The sequence below is a fragment of the Hippocampus bargibanti genome, linkage group LG12 (assembly GCF_051943395.1).
Source record: "Hippocampus bargibanti isolate YZ-2025 linkage group LG12, ASM5194339v1, whole genome shotgun sequence".
NCBI lineage: Eukaryota > Metazoa > Chordata > Actinopteri > Syngnathiformes > Syngnathidae > Hippocampus > Hippocampus bargibanti.
Genome location: NC_142745.1, coordinates 10,501,175 through 10,522,346, shown reverse-complemented (window position 1 = coordinate 10,522,346; position 21,172 = coordinate 10,501,175). Strand labels below are relative to the sequence as shown.

At 40.5% G+C, this 21,172-nt stretch overlaps 1 protein-coding gene across 2 annotated transcripts in view; it reads right to left on the bottom strand.

Annotated features, from left to right (window-relative positions):
* foxj3 (forkhead box J3) overlaps positions 1-21,172 on the bottom strand; it is a 109,659-nt gene that overhangs the window by 65,669 nt on the left and 22,818 nt on the right. For both annotated transcript variants that reach the window (XM_089010450.1, XM_089010452.1), the window contains exon 2: positions 5,206-5,703. In XM_089010450.1, coding sequence (XP_088866576.1) covers positions 5,206-5,526 — 321 coding nt within the window. In that variant the 5' untranslated portion in view covers positions 5,527-5,703. The remainder of the gene's footprint in view (positions 1-5,205; positions 5,704-21,172) is intronic.

The window sequence follows — 21,172 nt, the reverse complement described above, 5'->3', positions numbered from 1 at the left end:
GTAATAGAAGAGTAAAAACGAAATTACATGAGCAAATCCAAAATTAAATATGCAATGGGACTTAATGATGGCGAGGCTGATTGATGGATTAATCAAAATAAATAATGGACCGATACATTTATAATCAAAAACAATAATTATTCCCAGCGAAATAAAAGAATTGTACACTGGAAAGTGAGCTGTATTTCATTACTTAGCCAACTGCTTGTTTTTGGCATAATCAGACTTTCCAGGGTTGGCTTGATGTTTTATGCAAATTAGCAATGTGGTTTAAGGTCTCTTCTCTGGGCTGCTCAATACAATAAGCTAACCAGCGAAACAAAAAGTTGACAGGAAGAATGAAAGAGAAAAAGGAGGGGTGGGGGGGGGATCTGAGCTCAAACTGACCACAAAATAACATCAAATTCAGATAAATTATTTTTTCTGGGTCCACAGATACATGAACACAAAACTGAATTATTCCAAAACAAGAACGTACTGTTTAGGTAAAACATCTTCAGTGGATTTAAAATTACAGAGATGTCACGGGCTAACTATTACCTGTAGTTTTTTTGTCTGTTTTTTTTTCCAGGTGTAGGACTGACAAACATGTCAATGTAAGGTATTTCCATTCCAGAGAGTTTTCATGGAGAAGTCTCGAGGAATCCTTAAATCTGAAATATCCTCCAGCTACTTGGCCAGCCTCCAAAAAGCAGTGCGTGCCACACGGAAGAGGGATGCAGACCTGAATCACACACTCTAAAGACTGCTTTGAACTACAAAGGGTGAGGCGACGTGCCAAAAGAAAATAAATATCGACAAAGGTAAAAACTTTCTTAGCTCTTGTCTCTCTCCCCCCAAAGGTGACCTTCACAGTTTTAGATTTTCCGGAAATACTTGCACATACCTTCTCGACCAATTATTTGTTGAAAGTTAAGTCTTTAATGAGGCGGTGTTGCGATTAGTGCGCTAACATGCGTGTGACTGGTCCCAAATTCCAGCGGTTGACGTCTGCTGGGAGAACGCAGGGGTGATGACTACATCCGACCTACATTCACCACACCCAGACAGCAGGCACGCGTGCTTCCAATCATTACGCACACAAACAAGCTGACCTCAGTGCGTATGGTATCGTAAGGAAGGCTGGGAGGACCGGAAGGACTGGATATTGTCGTAATTGGTGGAGGAAAAGTAAACAGTTCTGAAGTACACATTGGAACAATGGTTGTCGTACAAGATAACCATTGTACCTTTTGTTCACAGGTGACAGGGATGGGTGCACCACAATAACCTTGAACATTGCAGAAAATGTCATTTATTTCCGTCGTTAACTTCAAAACATGAAATAGGAAAACATGCTTTTTGGAGGGAGGGATTAAAATTCTACTGCATCTTACCCGTATTTTTCGCAAAGTGCTTCAATTCCATACAGAGTTTGTGGATTTCTGCAGGGAGGACTTTATACAACAGTCATCTTAAATCTAAAACAAACATGTGGAATAGCCTCATGACGTGCTTAATATTTACAGTACATGCAATGTTTTACATTTTTTTCTATCTTTGTAAACTGCAAGAATAAAATCTATTATCGTATTTTCCGGTATATAAGGTGCACCAGTGTATAAGGTGCACCCCTAATGAATGGTGTATTTTCATGCTTGTTCCATATATAAGGCGCACCGGAGTATAAGACGCACCTTCAATGAATGATAAAAGTTTTCCAAATATAATACATAAATATCTCAAAGTTTTCCAAATATGAGGCACACCGCATTATAAGGCTGGGGTTATGCACTATTTCTTCTACAGGGGGAAATGGAGTAAATTGGTGGCTGCTGACAGTAGTTGCGAGACATGTTGCCGCTCTATATTACTTCACATATAAGACGCACCTGCGTATAAGGCGCAAGGTCATCTTTTGAATAAAATCAAAGCTTAAAGTGCACATTATGCACTCTGCACACTGGGAAATATGGTAATTTCTTCATTTTTTTAATACAGATTAGTTGAGGTCCCGGAGATTTACCTGTGTGTGTTTTAATGAGCTGCGTGTTTGCACTGAGGATTGAGAGGAAAGAAATATGCTGTATCTTGAACATACATAGAGCATATTTGACAATAAAGAATACTAACACATTTTTAAAATTGAAACTTAACATACCGTAAATAATGGGTCAAAATTATTCATGACAAATTCAAGACTCAATTGGAAGCACTATTGAATGGATTATCCATGTAAAATAATTTATTTCCTGCGATTCAGGGTGTCCCCTGCTTACTGCTCGAGGACGGCTGGGATGGGCTCCATTACCCCCTGCAACCCTCATGACGATTAAGCGGATGGGAAAATGAATTGATGAAAATTTTATTCACCCCACAAAAACATGTACAGTAAGAGAAATTTTAAAGGTGGGGATACTTAGCACAATCTTTTTATCTTAGATACTGCATCTGCTTATGTACTTATGCTAAGCACAAGCTCAAGCATTTGATTTCTATGAAGATGGTTTAAATGTCCTGTTTGAGCACATTGATTGATCAGTTGTATTGTGCCCCCACAAGCACACATGCACGCATGCCTATGCTGCCATGGAGTAGGCATATGCTTTACGCAAGTTTTTGGAAGGGTTTCTAGCTAAGTGTAACATTCCTGCAGTGGTCGAATTAAAAGTGGGACAACAGCAGCAATGGCAATAAAGTATGAGCAGAGATAATTATTTTTCAAGTGTGAGTATCACAGGACTGATCTATCAAGTCAGACATGCCGAGACGGGCACATTCGAAACATGAAGGTAACTAGGTCCATTTGTAAATCGAGGTTATGCTGAAGTACTGTGAAATCATTTAAAAACCAGGCAGGAGCACACAATTGAATAACAAAGATGTCCGGTATTAATGTCTCAGAAGGCAAGGAATGGTAACTCATGAGTAGTGGACTCAAGCAAATTGTAACTCGCAAATTCTGTTCATCTCATCACTTCATGAACAAAACAGAGGAACCACAGAACTATCATGTGCATAAACCTGCCAATAGCAATTTCACTGGTCATGTCAAGTAAGCAGTGCATTTAGTGTCATTTCTTGCAATGGTTGTTCTATTTGCAACAAGTGTTTTTTTCCGCCGGGCTGTGTAACGTTGACAGCCGTTAAATAAGCAAGCATGAAGCTAGAAGAAACAAGAAAACAAAATCCCAAACCCCCAAAGAAAAAGTCAAACCATTACAAATAACATATGCATTCAAATCTCGCCCCTCACTTACACACAGACAAATGCACCTCCATATAACCGTCGATACATGAGCCAGATCTTGTCGCCTCAGGAAATGGGCTTCATTCATCTTCTCTGACTGCAATAAAGCAAGTGCCCAAGATTCTATTTCCAATAAACGTCAACTGATTGGAAAACTCATTCTAATATCAATTTCCATCTGAGCCCTTTTAAAAGGCAATCAGCATAGCTTCATCTCTGTATATCACACGCTCCTTGAGATGATGACACAGCACTCGCTCTCTCCTTCTGCATAATGGCCTTCGCCTATCAAGGCATCTGCAATGAATAATACCACCCATGAATGGGCTATTTAGTGGGTGTTAGCACGGACAGAAGCCACTTCTCTGAATACTAATCCTGAAGTTTCACACTTAACATGGGTCTGCCTGGGTGCATCAGTTTTTCATTTGGCAAAGTGAGCCACTTTGTGTGATTTGGCGACACTTGTAGTTTCTCTGCGCATGTTGTCCGAAGCGAAAAAGTTGATTGGTGATGATTCATGCATCAATTCTTTGTCCTGAGCCCACAACACAGTCATTTGGGGGCAACATATAGAAACTTTCTTCCAAACACTGGCAACTTCTTACAACAACATAGAACAACATCTGTTCCGTGATGCTGGTGGACTTTCAGATTATTCTCATTTCAAAAGCAAAATTCTATCTTAAAATGAGGACGGTTGTCCAAAATACAATGCCATACATACATTGGTTTATATAGCGCTTGAACAACAGCTGAAGCTGGAACAAAGCACTAACCCGTAAAAATGGGAAATGCTGCTCCCTTGTGGAAAAAAAGACATTTCCAGAGGCCATGGCTAGCGCTTTATCGGCACCCAAGTAAGAAAAAACAAAACTCGAACAAATTCTACGCTCTACGTCATATTTTCAATTCCCGAATAAATTCATGAATGGCAGTGAATGAGTTACGTTTAAATGTTTGGATCTATTTATTTTGTAATAATTCGTCCGTAGATCACTGGTGAGCCCAAAACCTATGAATGGAAGTTTCTGGTATGTCTCTACACTTAAAGGACAACCAACGCCTCTGGACAAGTTGTGTCCATAATTTGTAAAATCACTTGACCGATAACTAAAAAACATACATGAGGTGGAGGTTTTTGGTGACCATTTTGTGCTTGGGAGCCTTTTACTAAGCGAGTTGCTTGTTCTGTAGCCACAAAGGGACATAAATCTTCTTGTGCCGGTCCCAAGCCCGGATAAATACAGAGGGTTGTGTCAGGAAGGGCATCCGACGTAAAAGCTTGGCCAAAACAAACATGCGAATCAAACCTCTAAAGATAGAGGACACTGATTTGCTGTGGCAACCCCGTCAAGGGACAAGCCGAAAGGAAAAGAAGAAGAAAAGCAAAATTCTCAACTGAAATCATGTCAAGTGAAGTAAGACTTTCCAAACATCAATTTGGCGTATTACTGTTAAACTGTTAGACTTATTATGTAAAACAGTGATCGGCCACCGATAGCGACCGACCGTTTTTTGTCAAAAATAAATCATCGGCATATCGATCAATGCTTTGCACTGCCCATCAAAAAAAAAAAAACAACACAACCCATACTTTGCAGCCTTCAATGAACTACAGACCAGCCTATGTGCAGTGGAGCGTCCACTCCGCCTTTCCTTAACAGAACGTTACAGACAAAACTAGTCACTGAATCATGATATTTGTGCATTTGCTGCACAGTAAAACTTGAAAGAATTACTTAAACTAAGTAAAATATTCATTCATGCTATGAGGATCAGTCAAATTGATATATGTGCAGCTAATCGACGTGATGGATAAGGTCGGCATCAGATTTAATCATTAGAGCAACCCTAGGAAAACCATATTTTGTTTTGTTTTAGGCCTAAATTTGCAAAATATGTTGGGTTTTTTTTTTTGGGGGGGGGGATAATTTGAGAATGAGAATGATGACGATGCAGGTATTGTTTCTTACCTTCCAGCCACTTCCTGCCTCTCTGTAGTAGGGAAAGTTATCACAGATCCACTGGTAGATCTCGCTCAGTGTCATTTTCTTCTTTGGCGAGCTGTTGATGGCGAACGTAATGAGGCTGGCGTAACTGTAGGGCGGCTTGCCGTCCTTGTGCTGCTGCACCTCTTCCTGGTCCAGCGTGGTGTTGGGATCAAGGAGGGCACTCTTCTTGCCCATACCTGGCCCGTGGCCATGTTGGCCATCGGCTTTGCGGATAGCCGCCTGCATGGTAAGCTGAGGGAGCCAATCCATGGAGGTCAGGCTACTTTCCAGCTCCGACGTCATGTTGACGACAGGCCGGGCAGCAGGGAAGGGGGGAGGGGGGTGAACCCTAAAGCCTGGAGGTAAACCGGTGGTCTCTGTTGGAGCTTCGCTGACTCTTGGGGAGAGGAGCAAGTAGGGATGATGAACTGAAGTCTGGGCTCTCAGATCAGGACATCAGCATGCTTCGCTAAAGCGATTCTGCGGAAACAAAACACAAATGTGCTTGTATCAGTTAACTGTACACTGTCGTAAGAAGGGACTACTTGTTTTGATGATGTAACGCATGATAGTAGCAGCAGAATGAATTCTGAAGTCCACAAAAGCATTTTATCTGGCAATTTACTACAACTGGTAACTATACTCAAAACACACTGGCAACACCACTAAGGACTTAAGATGGCCATCTAGATTTTACCTTCTGAAAAGGATACTTAAAGGAGAAGCCTAGAGAAACAATCAAGTGCTGCAGTAAATGCCTCCAAAAGCATTTCAAAAGAAGAATGCAACAGTCTAAGTGAAGTCAAGAAGTCACAGGACCAATGCGGTTATTGCAAGTAAGGGTTACACCATTTCACTTCACGTTCATTCAGTTCTGCTACTTTTGTTCCCTTGAAAAGTGGGTGGCTTGAACCAAAATATGCTCTGTCTTATGTTACTTTGCACATTTACATATAAATACCATAAAATAAAAACTGGAATTTTTATTGTGGGTGATTAAAGTAAATGTCTATCATTACAGAGAGCAGTTGTTCTTAACCTGGGTCCAATCGGACAACCGGTGTCCGGTGAATCAGCCTAAGGCCTTTGAAAGAGCCTCTGCCATAGAGGTTAAGTCATACCCGACTCAAGATGTCAAATATTTATGCCACCTTCGTTTGGTCATCACTGGATGCACATGATCACATTCCATTGCTTGTCCCCAATCAGTACTGTGGGAAATTATGTTCACTCACTGGTAAACATGCGACTGTTGTGATATTACTTCGTATGCTTAAAAAAAGTTTAAATACATGCTATGTTGAGTAAATCGGAAAAATATGTACAACATGGCTTCACATGCATCACTGAATCTGATGAAACTCAGCGTCCTATTTGCTAAGTTGAGCAACTTCAGACCTGAAGAAACACTACATGAAGCATATTTTTATTTTTCACGAAGGGTTCGGTGAATGTGCATCTCGAGTAATGCATCAATTACGAATGGACAGCACATTGGCTAGGGGTTAGCATGAATGCCTCACAGTGTTGAGATTTGTGGTTTTAACTGGGATCACCACCTTCTCTTCCACCTACTACTACTCTCATAGGTGACTCATAGCTAAACTCACTCCATCTGCACTGAGACAGAGAGAGAGAGAGAGAGAGAGAGAGAGAGAGAGAGAGAGAGAGAGAGAGAGAGAGAGAGAGAGAGAGAGAGAGAGAGAGAGAGAGAGAGAGAGAGAGAGAGAGAGAGAGAGAGAGAGAGAGTCGGAGAGAGAGGACAGAGAGACAGAGGTAGAGCTGGGCAATTGTTTTCACAACTGCCAGCCAAATGGGGCAATGGCTCAGGAAGAACTCTGACTCTGTTCTGGCGAGTTAAACCCACTTTCCCCCTCCGTCTACTCTGCCTTCCAGCTTGCCCGCCCACTCGCCTTCACAGAGCCTCTGCCATAAACAAGGCAGGCAGTGTCGTCTTGCAAACTGTCCTCCACCCAATGTGTGTCTGCAACAGCCTTTCTCGTTGTCCATCCTGGCTCACTGCCCTGCTTGTCCGAAAATAGAGAGGCAGACAAGATAAGCCCTGAGTTCTAAATGTAGGTGAAGATGGGTATCAGGGCAGGGGGCAAGGGGTGGGATGACACCTTGAACTGGTTAATAGCAACAAAAAAATCACAGAAAATGCTGAGTTTTTTGTTGCTATCAACCAGTTCAAGGTGTCATCCCACTTCTCTCTCCCCCCACTTGTTCTGAAAGTCCTCAACAATCCAAACACCATCATTAAAAAATGTCTGCGCACAATGTGAAATTGTATGCCAATCTTTTGAGAAAATTTACCAACGGTGATATAAAAGTGCCTGAAGACAGTGAACGCAATGCTGACTCACCCTAACACCATGCATCAAAATGACACTTAACTCCTTCACTGACCTCCAAGGACCTTGAAAGAGAGGTTCTCACCCACCTAAAAAACACTTGTGCCACCTACGCTACTGAGGTCAACAAAGTACACCATCTAAAGCTCCAATTTGAGTTTTCCCCCGAATGTCCAATCATCCTTCAAGGTCGATGAACCACAAGCTTTCCTAAGTCCATTTTAGTCATCCGCTACAGTGGTACCTTGACTTATGAGTGAACTCACATAAAAGGTTTTGGAGATCCAAGACGTCTCTTGGCTCAATTTTTTTCTTTGACTTGCCAGCAAACAATTTGAGATATGAGCCTGAGACGGTGGCAGTGAGCTCTACTCAACTCATCTCACCTCACCCCGAAGCAGCAGTTTGGTTGTAGTAAACAAAAAGCACAAGACGAATTAAACATAGAATAAAGAGAATATGATATGTATTTAAGGTCGCAACAAGGCAGGGTGATGGTAAATAAATTATATTTTAGAATCATTAAGCTTTAGTGAAAAGCAACCAACCCAGTCAGGGGTCAGACGTAAGAGTTTCACACAACTAAATGAACGCCAGTCCACAGAATACATGCTAAGCTGAGTCCAAGTGTACACTGTTACAACACCATAATCAAATTCTCAGACACCTCAGCCAGAGGCCTGACGAGTAACTTTATCATGAGTTGCTCTTCTGGGTTGAGAATTAGCATCTGACGGGGTAATGAAAATAACAGAGTAGCTAGGAACACAGAGATCAGGGAGCTCATCGTAGAGTTAAAGTGAGTAAAAGGTACGTAAATACACACCTCCGTCTGAATCCTCAGGCATAAAGAACATCAAGGCAGGCTCCAGATCAAAGTTAAACTTAATGTTGTAGAAACCGATCGTTAAAAAGTGGACAGAGGTGTTTTTTATGTTTACTCATAATGTAGAAGGAGCCTCACAGATAAATGAATATACTCTCAGTTGCAGCTTGTGTAAGTGATTTTGTGACAGTGAAACGCTGTTCGTGACCCACCACATAATCGTCGAGAAAAGCATGCATCTAAGAGGAGGGGCCTTGAGGGGTGGCATGAGATGTTGCCGAGTTCCTCTATTACTGTTCATGTGTTTTACTGTTCACCTGGCATTAAAAAAACAACAATAAAAAATAACTCAAAGTTGCTTAATGACTTCTGTTCTGAGGATCAAAGGGGGGAGAAAAATATGCACTATTTGCGTCAGATAACCAGCTACATAGCATCGCTACATCCGTTTGTTTCTGCTCTGACCTTCTTTATGAAAGCGCAAAGGAGCTAAAAAGTATCTACTCAGTATACAGCTGATTATCTTGAGTGACATATAAAAATGATTCAATGATGCGTGATATCCTCATATTTAGAAGGATAAACAGTCCGTTCAATTTTGTAAAATAATAACCACAAATTGCATTGCCCTACAGAAGATAAGAACATTTTATCATGTCGGCTGGCTGACAAATAAAACGGACTACATTAAAGAGTCAAATTTTGCTAGTCGAATTGGGTGTCATATATCATCGAAATAATTATCTAGCAGGCTTCTACAAGGCACACAGCAGGAAGACATTTCAAAATGGAGTAAACTGCTTTGCCGCTAGCTGATCAGAGAAGTTTGTGCTTGCCAAGTACATTGTTCTCTAAGAGCGGGACGTTAGCTGAGGTTCAGCAGCATATTCGATATCTGTTAAGGGTACGGACATGAGCAGATGATTAAGGATTTTTTTTTTCTCCCATGTCAACAGAATCCCAAAAGTGACAAGGCGAGATCAAGCTCCTGGAAATATGTAATGAAGTGGAGCATTTGCTTGTCGTAAATAAGATCTTCTTTCTCAAATGCTCTTGCTTTCCTGAAGAATTTCAACACTGTGTGCACAAGGCAAACATTTTTCATAACAATCTTGATGTCTTACTTTAGTGACTGTTTATTGAAAAAAAAAATGTCAGATCAATGGCCAGTTTTTTTCACCATGAGTTTATCTGCTTTGCGATTAATACAATCCTTGGTCAAACTTTTTGAAGTCGAGGTGGCAAGAATGCGACATGTTTATCAGCGGATTTTCCAACAAGGAAGACGTTGCGACGGATTGTCTTCTGGTACAGATGGAGAGGTTAAATGGATGTGTACAACATTACATTTCTTGTGTGAAATTATTATATACAAAGGACATTACTCTTACTTGACTCTTACTGTATGTTGGCATTTAAAGGTTGAGAAAAGAATTAATAAATCACAGACTGCTCACACATAGTTTTAATATGATACTTTTGCACACAATTGCATGTAATTTTAATATTATATAAATCTTCACACATGTTGACAATTTTTCATGAGTGACGAGAGAGGCACATTGGAAAATTTTTTTCTTTACCTATATATATTTTTTTTATTAATTATTAGCAAGGTTGGGAGGGCTACTGTTACAAGTTACCAGTAATGTATTGTTTGGAAGTCTCTTTAGTAATGTAATCCAAATTGATAGAAAACGTATTTATTTTTGGATTACTATAATAAGTCTGGGCGAGATAGCTTTTCCGTATCAAAATCACATAAAAAGTTCATATCGACACAATTATCCTAACGAGGCACTTTCTTAGTGGTATACAAGTCAAGGGGCCATGTTTGAACATTTTGCTGGTGCTTGTTCATGACAGGCGGGGGGATTAGTGAACTCAGGCTACAATTAAACCTTGATAGCTGTGTTAACACTGAAAATGTTCCCTTTCAGTTTGTGACCAGAGGTTTACCAGACATATTTTGCCCTAAGTTGCCCTAATATAAGCCATTCCATTATCCAGTAAAAAAATACAAATATACTATTCCAGTGGTTGCAGGATGTAAGCAGGCAAAGGCACAAGCTGATGAAAGGCATCGTGCTCCGCTACATGGGGTTGCCTGCCATTTGACCCGACTCGCTAATGATCCAGCTGCTTCATAATCGGCAAGGCCAAGTTCGCCGACTTAATTAGTGGGCCTCGGGTAGTGGCTGGAATTACGACACACACCACCACCACCAGGCAATAACGACCACCCCGCTTGCCTTCATCGCTCCGGTCAGGCCGTTGGATGTGCAGAGGCCCCTCCTGGTCTACTGAGGCTGGCTGAGGAGTGGTTGAATAAGAATTCCAAGGTGTACTGAGGAGGAAGGTTCATGGAGAAGAGGTGTTTTGCCAAGTCAGCAACTCTATTTCCTGGTAACAACTGAATCGCACATCATTGCTGTCATTTGATAACCGTGTATTTCCGTTGTCTGAGCACAATATTATATTCAAACGCACCACAATCAACTGTTATTAGATAGATTCCGCGGCAGAAACATAAATCTGTCGCTTCGCAGAAATCGCTGCATGTTGTAACGTTTACGTCGGCGTGTGTAAAAGTAATTATGGCTTCCTATGACAAAGTGATGACTTACAAGTGTCTTCCTCTCGTTTTGTAAGTCACAATGTGTGGCAAAGTACAAGTAAAGGGCTTCCACAAAGTTCACGCTATGAAAGCACTTCATAGTATGTCATAGATGGAAAATAGAATAGTATTGATTCATGTAAGCACCCAATTTTGACCGGAATTAAAATTCATTTGAATAATTTGACTGTAAATATCGTATTCATCAAAGATGACAGAATTCAATTTATTAAAACAAAATCTCACAAGAAAAACACGCTTCTGCACACCTTCCACTATAACAGATGTGCATTGTCAATGTTCACAAAAGCTATACGCTTTTTGTTTGTTGCCAAGATCCCATTCGCACATTTAGGGGTGGGGGGATATCAGATGAATATGTTTGATGTTAAGCATTCTTTAGTGTTGAAGTCTGAAGGATACAATCAATGAACTGATTAATTTACAATTACAACCCATTCTTTTCAAGGAAACAGGAGTTGTTTATTCATCTAAAGTGGATAAACCATTTACATCTAATTATTAGAGAGACAATTGCTGGTTGGGGAAATATGGAAGAGTGTGGTAGATCACTTGTTACCAACTGCGGAATGTCAATTGTATAGGAAGCAAATCACAAGAGCGTGTATGGATGGCAGTATTGAGCTGAGCTAGAAATTGTGTGTGTGTGTATCTGAATATGGTCGTGAGTTTAGGTATTAATCCCCCACTCCCACCGTAAACCCACAAATGTGTACTGAAATACCTTCATTGTAATATGAAGGAGTTGAGCATGCCACGGTAACTACAGTCAAGGGAAAACAATAGGTTGGACATCTTTATCCTTTAGGTTTGCACGTCAACTTTCAAATTGACCTACATCTTTTCCCAACGTGTCTTGACAATATCTGTAAAATGATGACAAAGCAAGCTATTATGTGCTGTCGTCACAAAGGGTCTCAATCAACATGTCAAAGCGGTGACGTTGGCCGCCCATCCTCCTTTGACAGTAGAATCGTCAATGAGGCAATATCGGATGAGTAATTCGCTGGGATTTCTCAACACAAGCATGCTGAGTTAACATCATTATGTCGCCATCTGCGTCATCGACTTTGCCACTCTTCCTTGTTTTGAGCGATTGCACAATTCGTATTTCGATTTAGTATGCGTTTCCGAATACACATTTCAAACGAGGGCTGCACTTTCCGTATCAGTCGCGTTGGGCTGAGCATTTGTGATCTGGTTGGAATTCAGCATACTTAATCCACCTTTTCAGAGCACCACAATTAAAGAAACCAACATATAAATATGCAGAATTATCTGCAGCGGTTCAAAATTATATGGGGCGGTTCAGATGAAATTGCAATTTCTTTGCCTTAATATTGTGACTGTGATTTAATATGGAATTATTAAGTTCAAGGTCATTTTCAGATTCACTGATTTTTTTACAAACAAGGCAATGAATTGGTTTCACAAAGGATGGAATTTATATATTTTTAGAATACAATAGAATGACAGCAGAATCACATCGTAAATAATCAACTCTTTACTTCATGCTGCAATCCACTTTGTGCTGCTCCTTGTAGGGTGCCAGCCTTGGTTATCCGGTTGTAGTGTAATATATATTCAGACTTAAGTTACGTTCAAATTGCAAGATGTGACGATACATTCAGATGTTTTTTGTTAAATCCATAATTTTATATATTCATTCACAAAAATACGTGACTTTTAATATGAACAGAATACATTTGTGATGTGAGACATCCTCGCAAAGCACAACGTCGCATCATGCGCAAAAAACAGCACAGTTTTACTTAAAGGACAACCGACGTCCCCGGACAAGTTGTGTCCATAATTTGTAAAATCACTTCAAATGACTTCGACTGAGCGTATTTTAATAAGATTCCTCCGCATACAGCTATATTTTATGTTTTAAGACTCATGCTGAATATTCAGGAAGTGTTGTTTTTGAGTTGGTGACGAGTCCGTACGTGACGTCACGAAAGGACCCCCCACTGACCGTGAAAAGGACGCATTGTCGCATTGTCCTTCCATCACGTCAATGTATTTTACTGTAGTTGTTTGGTCTGGGGACCTCGTGTTGCACCCAAAAGCCGCCAGAGGGCGTCCAAGCGCCATTTAAGAATTTATCAGCCTGTGGAAACGGAGTTGGCCACAGGATGTCGCCATTTTGTGCCTCTTTTTTTGTGAGAGATTGTCCCCCAATGTTGCCTCAAAATGGCTCAAATAAATTCTTTAATCGATTGCAAAAATGTATGCTTTGCTCTTCAGAACTATTTGAATCATATTCATAACTGGATGTCTAACAAGAAAGCATATTCTCAGAATCTGAAGCCATTGTTTTGATTCTCGAGCAAGGCAAGACGTCTTGGGGTGACGTCACGAACTGGGGGCGGGACTTTCTGAAAATGCCCAATTCGCAGCTCAATTTTTTGCAGATTTTGGACACTTTAAGTCATTTTTATTGGTGTTTTGCCTTTGACTAAAAATATCATACTGCACGTTTTGGGTATTTTAGATGCTATAAAACATTTTTCTGGTGTCAGTTAAAAAACAAGTGAGGTTGGTTGTCCTTTAAGTCACTTTGAAACCCAATGTCGGTGCTCATTTTAGATTGACAGATAAGCAAGGCAGCGGGTGAAATAAACATTTTTGGGAAATAAGGCACAAATTTTCAATCTCCTCATTTCGAGGAGATGTCTACTAAAAATATCACGAAATTGCTGCGCTTTACAAATGATTTACTGCCTGACTGAATTACTACTATCAACACAAATGTCGACTTGATGCGTCATGTTTCAAGTGGGATTCAATTACTGTTAAATAGAAAACCAACACATTTGATAACTTTGCAGATTCACATGATTGTCTCCATTCCTTTCTAGGTCAGATGTGTGCTGATGAGCATCACTTACATATTCAGTTTATATTGCTGTATGAAAGACGCCCTGGTCGAATTTGAAAAAAAAACAAAAACACTATTCACGCTGGATGAAAAAATATCCAGTTTGAAAATGAAGACAAAAAATCTGAATTGATCGTCAGAGTGAACATAGCTAGGGACAACAAATGTTACTTCCACTATTCTAAGTGACTCATAAAAAATTAGTAGTGGTTAAAAAGGATTAAAACTTTGTTTGTTTGTTTTTTTACTGTGAGTTGTGTTTTACGTCAGCTGGAATGAGATCTAGGCCACTCGTGAACCGAAAGAGGAGAGAGCTACAGAAACGGGATGGAAGGTGGAGGTTTAGAGCTCCGATAAAAAGCATTATATTTTTTCCTTTGTCTCCATTTGCATGACAGCTGCGCTTTATATTTTCCATCATTTTATAATTCATCTCACATGAATGATTTCATTGCACTGATGATCTTACTGAGCTATTGTCCGGTTGTTATTAAATATGAGGAACAGGCCTCCCTAAACAGAGCAGTCCAGGTGCATCATGCAACCCCGAGTAAATGAGCCCATTTCAACAGGCCCATTTTGAATGGCTACTTTGGATTGTCTTGTCACAATTGAATCACTTTCAGGCACCTCAAGGGACACAGATGTCACATTATAAGCAGTTCAGATTTCCTGAGCCGTTACTGGCGAGCCTACCTGGGCATTGAATGTGAAGATGGGTGTGGGGGGAGGGGGGGGGTCAAAATCTTGTTTGTGAATTGGTCCTTTGGCGTCAGGATAACAATAGGCTGACAGTTCATGGTTTGGAATGAAAACCTGTGACACTAGGTGTGTGTTAGCCTCAAGATAGCTGAAGATCTGCAGTTAAAAAAAAGATGCAATGGCAATATGTATGTGTAGGCTCTCAGTCATAGAGGAGTGTTCCATCGAGGAAAAGGTTTCTTCAGCCGTCATCTGTACTTCTTTGAGGGTATCATGAGTATGCAATGGCAAATAAATAGAATGGAAGTTTAAATTTCTAATCTGAAATGGATACAGTTTGGAAACTGATCTTTTATTCCTTTTTCAATATGGTTTTGAGACACAACATCTTTTTCATACATGAAGCTGATCAATATTAGTTCACAACTAATCACTTTGTATTGTTTCATAACTGTGAGTGCTTTTATGTTATAAACTGGCTGAAGATGTTTGGTTTCCACACAGTTGTGACCACACAATGACCGGGATGGAACAGGTGACTCACCTGGAAGTCAAAACTTCCTTCACTAAATGCATGTTACGCAGAAGAAGACTATGTTTAGCAAAATATGCACATACTGTGTAGCGACACTACGAATTAGCCTAGGACAGGAGACCTTGAGCAATTTCAAAATGTTTCTGCAATACAGTCAAAACATTGTCAAGTTATGAAATAATACTACCACTACTACGACTAATAATAATAATAATAATAATAATAATAATACATTACAGCTAGTCTTATTTATGTTCTGCTTCTGACAGCATGACTACAACCACTGCTCAAATACCACATGCCATGATTTCCTAAGGCAACTCAAGTTCACAGTCAAGCCCTTACGCAAACACACACACGCACACACACACACACACACACACACACACACACACACAAACACACACAAAATCTGTGGTGGATACCAAACCAATGCACTCGTGCACTTATCTACAATTTTCAAAAATGAATCACCCACGCCCATCTTTTTCCCACTGCAATCACAAAGCCATCACAGATAACAACATGCAAACACAACATTGCACTGCAAAGACAGGAGAACACGTGTGATAGATGCTTCATTAAAAATAACGTCGCTAAGATAGTAAATATTTAGACAAGTCGTTGTTAAATGCTCACTCAGACGGTGTGTACAAAGGAACCTACGCAGTAAAAGGAAAAAGGGGGTGCGATTATGATGACAATAATCATCCTGCGGTGTGATGGCAACTTGGCATTAGGGAGGGGGATCGCTTAGTGCTTCTGCCTTCCATCACTCCTTGAGATGTTGGCACGCGTACCCACAACAAAAAAGGTGATGTGATGTAACCTGGTAACGAGCCTTTGTTATCTTCACCCACCTCCCGAAACCTAGGTCATACCTTCCACCAACAGTGTGGGAGAAGCCCTTGTTTTCCTCGTAATTGCAAGGGGATAATAAGGGAGGACTGGGAAGATGGCTCACCTGCCCCTTCAGTCACTCCTCATTTTTTCCAACCCATCAGGGCAAAGTATTTTCAAGCTTCTTTGCGGGTAAAATAGCAACATGTTTGCGTAACGCAAGTGCACTTGAGCGCAACTATGGTATAGCAAGCTAAGCTAAGCCCTGTTTTCATACAAACACAAAGAAGGAATCAGGGCTTTGCCGAAGCGATAGCTTTTAATGTCAGGGCTGCCTTTTAAATGGAGGGCTTAATGGCGCAGCGGAAACCGTCCCTGTGAAATAGGCAGCCATATCCCGCTCTTGCCTTATATTTTAGGATATGTTAATTATGTGGCTCAGATGCACACTGCTCATTTTTTAGAGCTGTAAGCACAGCTGTGGGACTCCTACTGCTGGGGAAAGTCAGCATTTTCGTCATATTCGCTTGTCCTAAGTAAAAATGTACTTGTGGAGGCGACCCATCAAAGATGTTCAAAGGAAGTTTCAGAGCAGAACATAGTGTGTTGATAGCAACCTGCAATGACAGATGCACACAAATGTATTAATTGCACTGGTCAATAGTACATGGTGACCCAAAAAGATGCGGACCCATGAAAATGTCAATTGTGGCTTTGATTAAAAAGTTATTTATTTCAAATTACAACCACACATTATTCAATTTATGGAAGAGCATTCACCAGAGTTTTAGCTATTTCGGTCAATTTGTCGTCAATTTATGGCTTTCCCAAGATGTGTTCCCAATCTCCACATTTCGTTGCAAGCAAACCTGTACTCATCTGACAAAGTTGTCAATCACTTTTGCACACCCCTCTTTCGGGAGAAAACATTGCTGCAGTGAGGGACTCAATAGGACGCATCTTTTTGGGTCACCCTCCCGGCTGAGGGAAATTTTGCAGGTGTTTTGCCCATTTTTTGTTTCACACAGCAATCTCGATCACGTGTCAGTGATACTAGCAGATTTTTCTGGTCGAGTAAAGAGTAAAGCTCCCTCATTCCCACAGCACCAGTGGTTGAGGAAATCAGGTCCATAATTATTCTGCCAATCAATTGGGAACATAACTGTGGCTCTGCGGCAGTTAAATGCTGACAAAAACGACCTGTCAAAAAATAAGGAAATGAAATAATTTAAATAAAAAGGGAGCAAAGATAAAGCCACCATTTCCTTTATACACACCGATTCCTCCTAAGGCAAAATAGAGACCCCATTTGTCTCAACAATCAAAAGTCAAACACAGATCGTCTTCCTAGTACTGCTGTATGTGGTGGAGAGGCTTGCAGGCAAAGAAGACAGGGTGACAGTGGGAAAGGGGGAGTAGTTGGCGGCGGATCAAGTGAGACACTTTAGGCTGTCTGAAGAGGCCTCAAAAATCAAGCAAGCTTTGCTGACCTGAATGTAGAAACGGCCAAATCGAGAGACGAAAATTGTCTTCAAAGATGAAGAAAACAAAAACATTTTATTGTCATTGCGCAATATGACAGACTTATATTGTGATACACATTTCCGCCATATCGCCCAGGACTGTTAGTGATATTTAGTTATGCTTAGAGACAACACACAAACGTTTGGAACGGCACTTGCGAAAGACAGATACCAATGTTTAGCAATGCACTGCGATAACAGTAGACACTATAGCAAAGAGCAGCGACTATTTGTCACTCTTGAGAACATGAGAGACTGTTTGCAAACTGCTGGGTCATCCATCCATCCATTTTCCGTACCGCTTATTCCTCATTAGGGTCGCGGGGGTGCTGGAGCCTATCTCAGCCGTTTTCGGGGACTTGGCGGGGGACACCCTGAATTGGTTGCCAGCCAATCGCAGGGCACACAAAGACAAACAACCAGCCACTCTCAAACCTAAGGACAATTTGGAGTGTTAAATCTGCCTGCCATGCACATTTTTGGAATGTGGGGGGAAACCAGAGGGCCCGGAGAAAACACAGGACAAATCAGCCCCCAAAAAACCTTGAAGATTTTAATTACGCAGAGTTAGATTTGAATAAAACTCCCTGCACTTTTTAAGGTTCCAACACAAAACATCAAATTTTAGGTCAATCGGAAAATGGACTTGGGAGCCATAGCCTGCCAAATGTCAACATTATCGTCATAAAACGGGTATTCCTGGGAAACGATTTCAATAAGGATTCATTGAGAAGACGAAAATTTAATTAACCCTTTGAGGCGAAATAGTGTGGAGCATGCCGCAGTGTTACATCTCAATTAATTCAAACGAAATGAACGAATTGGGGCAATGAAAAATAAGCAACTAATTTCTAAGATGCATATTTGTCTGGTCTGCAGCAGGCACCCTTGAATCTGAGAGCCTCCAGTCCACAGTGCTTATGCACTCAACGACAAAAGAAGAGGCGGTGAGACATGTCAGAAAAAGAAGATCCTCATGATGCAATCTGCAAGTCATCATCAAGACAGAATAGTCATCCAACATTCCAGTAATTGAATAACGCTTTCGGGGGGATCAGAGCTGCAATCAAGAGGGCTTGTGGCCCTAATAGCTTGCTCGGAGTTGGCCTTTGTTTTAGCATGTGGCAGGGCTGCCCTGACACCGACCATGCGAACCCAATTACCTTGGTCTCACCGCCTGGGGGCCTGCATTAACACACACCCCCACCTCGCGCCCCCATGAAAGGCTGACTCTTTCCCAGCCTGGCAGTCAGTGAAGGCCTGCTGCTGAATCACAAATAGACCACTTGTGTATGCACTGACTGACAGAGTATTTTGGTGACAACTTGGAGGAGCCGTCTTCGTGCGCTTTCAAGATTGAGTCGGGTTTGAGTTGCTGAGCCCTTTGCTATCTGATCAGCATTGCTTTTTTGAGTTTTTTGCTCGTGGCCCAGTTTAGTCTGAAGGTAACCTCCATGATATATCAAAGCGCAGTCAAAAAAAAAGTCAAAGATGATTTGCCTTGCAGAACATAAGGTAATTAGTCTTTCCATCCATCAAGCGCATAATGGCGTAGCCCAGACTCAGTATCAAGCGGAGTCTGTGTTACACAAGTGTATAATAGAGGTATATGTTGATAGACATAAATGTGTTTGCAAACTGCCTATCACACATGCCTTTCGATGAGTAAGGGTAGAGGCTCTTACAATCCAGGAGGTGTTCCCACAATCGCCAGTGGGGATTCCGAGTGGTGAAGTCGGATGATTATGATAAATGTTTAACAGGTAAAACTGTAACCCAAGCTAACTTCTAAATGTTATTACTGAGTAGCCTCTGCTGTTCATTTTCTTCTTGACTCAACAGGGGAAAAAATGGCTGCCGGTTGTTGATTAAGGCTCGGTATAACGAGTTTTATATGCGAGTCGCTTAAGATTGTTGTTAGCTGTCCAATTAAGAGAATTTTACTTGTAAATCAATATTCAATCTGTGAGGAATCAATAATGGAAAATTTACTGCCAGACATTAGGAAACTTGAATATTTTAACAGATCTTTTTAACACCTTCAAAATCGTCACGCATTTCTTGTGTGAAGCAGTTTTCAAAATGTTCCTAATATCATCGTAAAGCACTTTACCGGCAGATTGAGAAAAAAAATGTATTTGTGTGACCTGGTAAAAAATAACTTTCAGAGGATATTGCTAAGGGGTGGCCACCGGCCATAAATCAATGACCTTTCCTCTGAGCCATTATCCAGTCTGCACAAGATATGTCACAACAGCATCGAGCAAGGGGTTTGAAGTTTCAGGAAGTTCGTTTTATAATTGTGTCTTCTAATCTGCAAAGAAACCAGCTAGCCAATGACAGACTTTGACCACATGGCAAGGGTTGTGGCAAGATATCGATTATATGCATCGTATTGATACACCAATGTCCATGAGGATTTCATCTGGCAGGAATCTTCTCAAAACTGTCAGACCGGCTCACATATGCAACTAATGAAAATGTGATTTATGACCATTTGTTTTTTTTTTCTTCAAACAACTGCCATTACTGCGGCGTCATTCGTTTGGTTTTGATGAAGAGTCAATGCAGCCTATTGTTCTTATTTTGTTTAAACTGAACAAGTTCCAAACTTGGATAATGACAATTTTGTTTAATTTAAATTAACTGTGTTTGTTTTCAAATATGCTTTGAACATTTTAGAATAGTGTGATAACAATGCTGAATGGATTTGTTTGTTAAACATTGAGAGTTTTCAACCTCCGCTATTTTTTAAAATCTGTATTAAGTTTGCTTGTTCAAATCTGTACTAGCTGTGACATTCATTTAGTTTTCATTCGAGATTCGGGCCAATTAGGCCTCCATGACATGGGAAATATATGCAATATCTGTGTTGAATATTGCAAAAATTGATTTTACTGTGAGATGCAACTGGACCTAATGCAATGAGACAGTTATTAGCTAATTAATTTTTCTTCTTGGCGAAGGGAGACTTCATTAACAAAAGGAAGTTTTTGGTTGTCTGATGGACTGAATTAGCCTTTCATTGAAAATACTTTCATGTATATATTTATTTATTGATCTATGTATTGTATTCATTTGTTTGTTTATGTAGTTATTTATGTATTTTATTTATTTGTTTATGTATCTGGCTAGCTACCTTGATACCTATCCAGCTACCTCGCTAGCTGCTGCTGCGTTACTTCCGGGTAGAGTGAACGCTGGCGCGAATGGCTGCCGCTGCTCACCAACACAAAAAAATTATCTGGCTTTAAAGGGTCCTTGAGAGTTTTGAAAGGCGCTTAAAAATAAAATTTATTATTATTATTATTATTATTATTATTATTATTATTATTATTAAGGGCATTTTAACAAAATGGCAAAAAAGAAAAGTAAATCACACAGATGACTAGATTTTATTTTCAGATTATTTTCCTGTAATGCTAGAAAAGACTCACAACCTTCTTCAGTTAGACAGAAATTGTGAAATATTGCGGTTGTCCCTTTTCCACACCAGCGCAAAAAAAAAATGATGGCAGCTAGATCGTCGTATCGTTGGCAAACTTAGAATTCCCCAGGCTCGACAATACTTTATTCTCTATCAACTAGAGTAAAGACTTGAACACCATCCCCTTAACAGGTAAAATACAGCACAAGTGATGAATTGT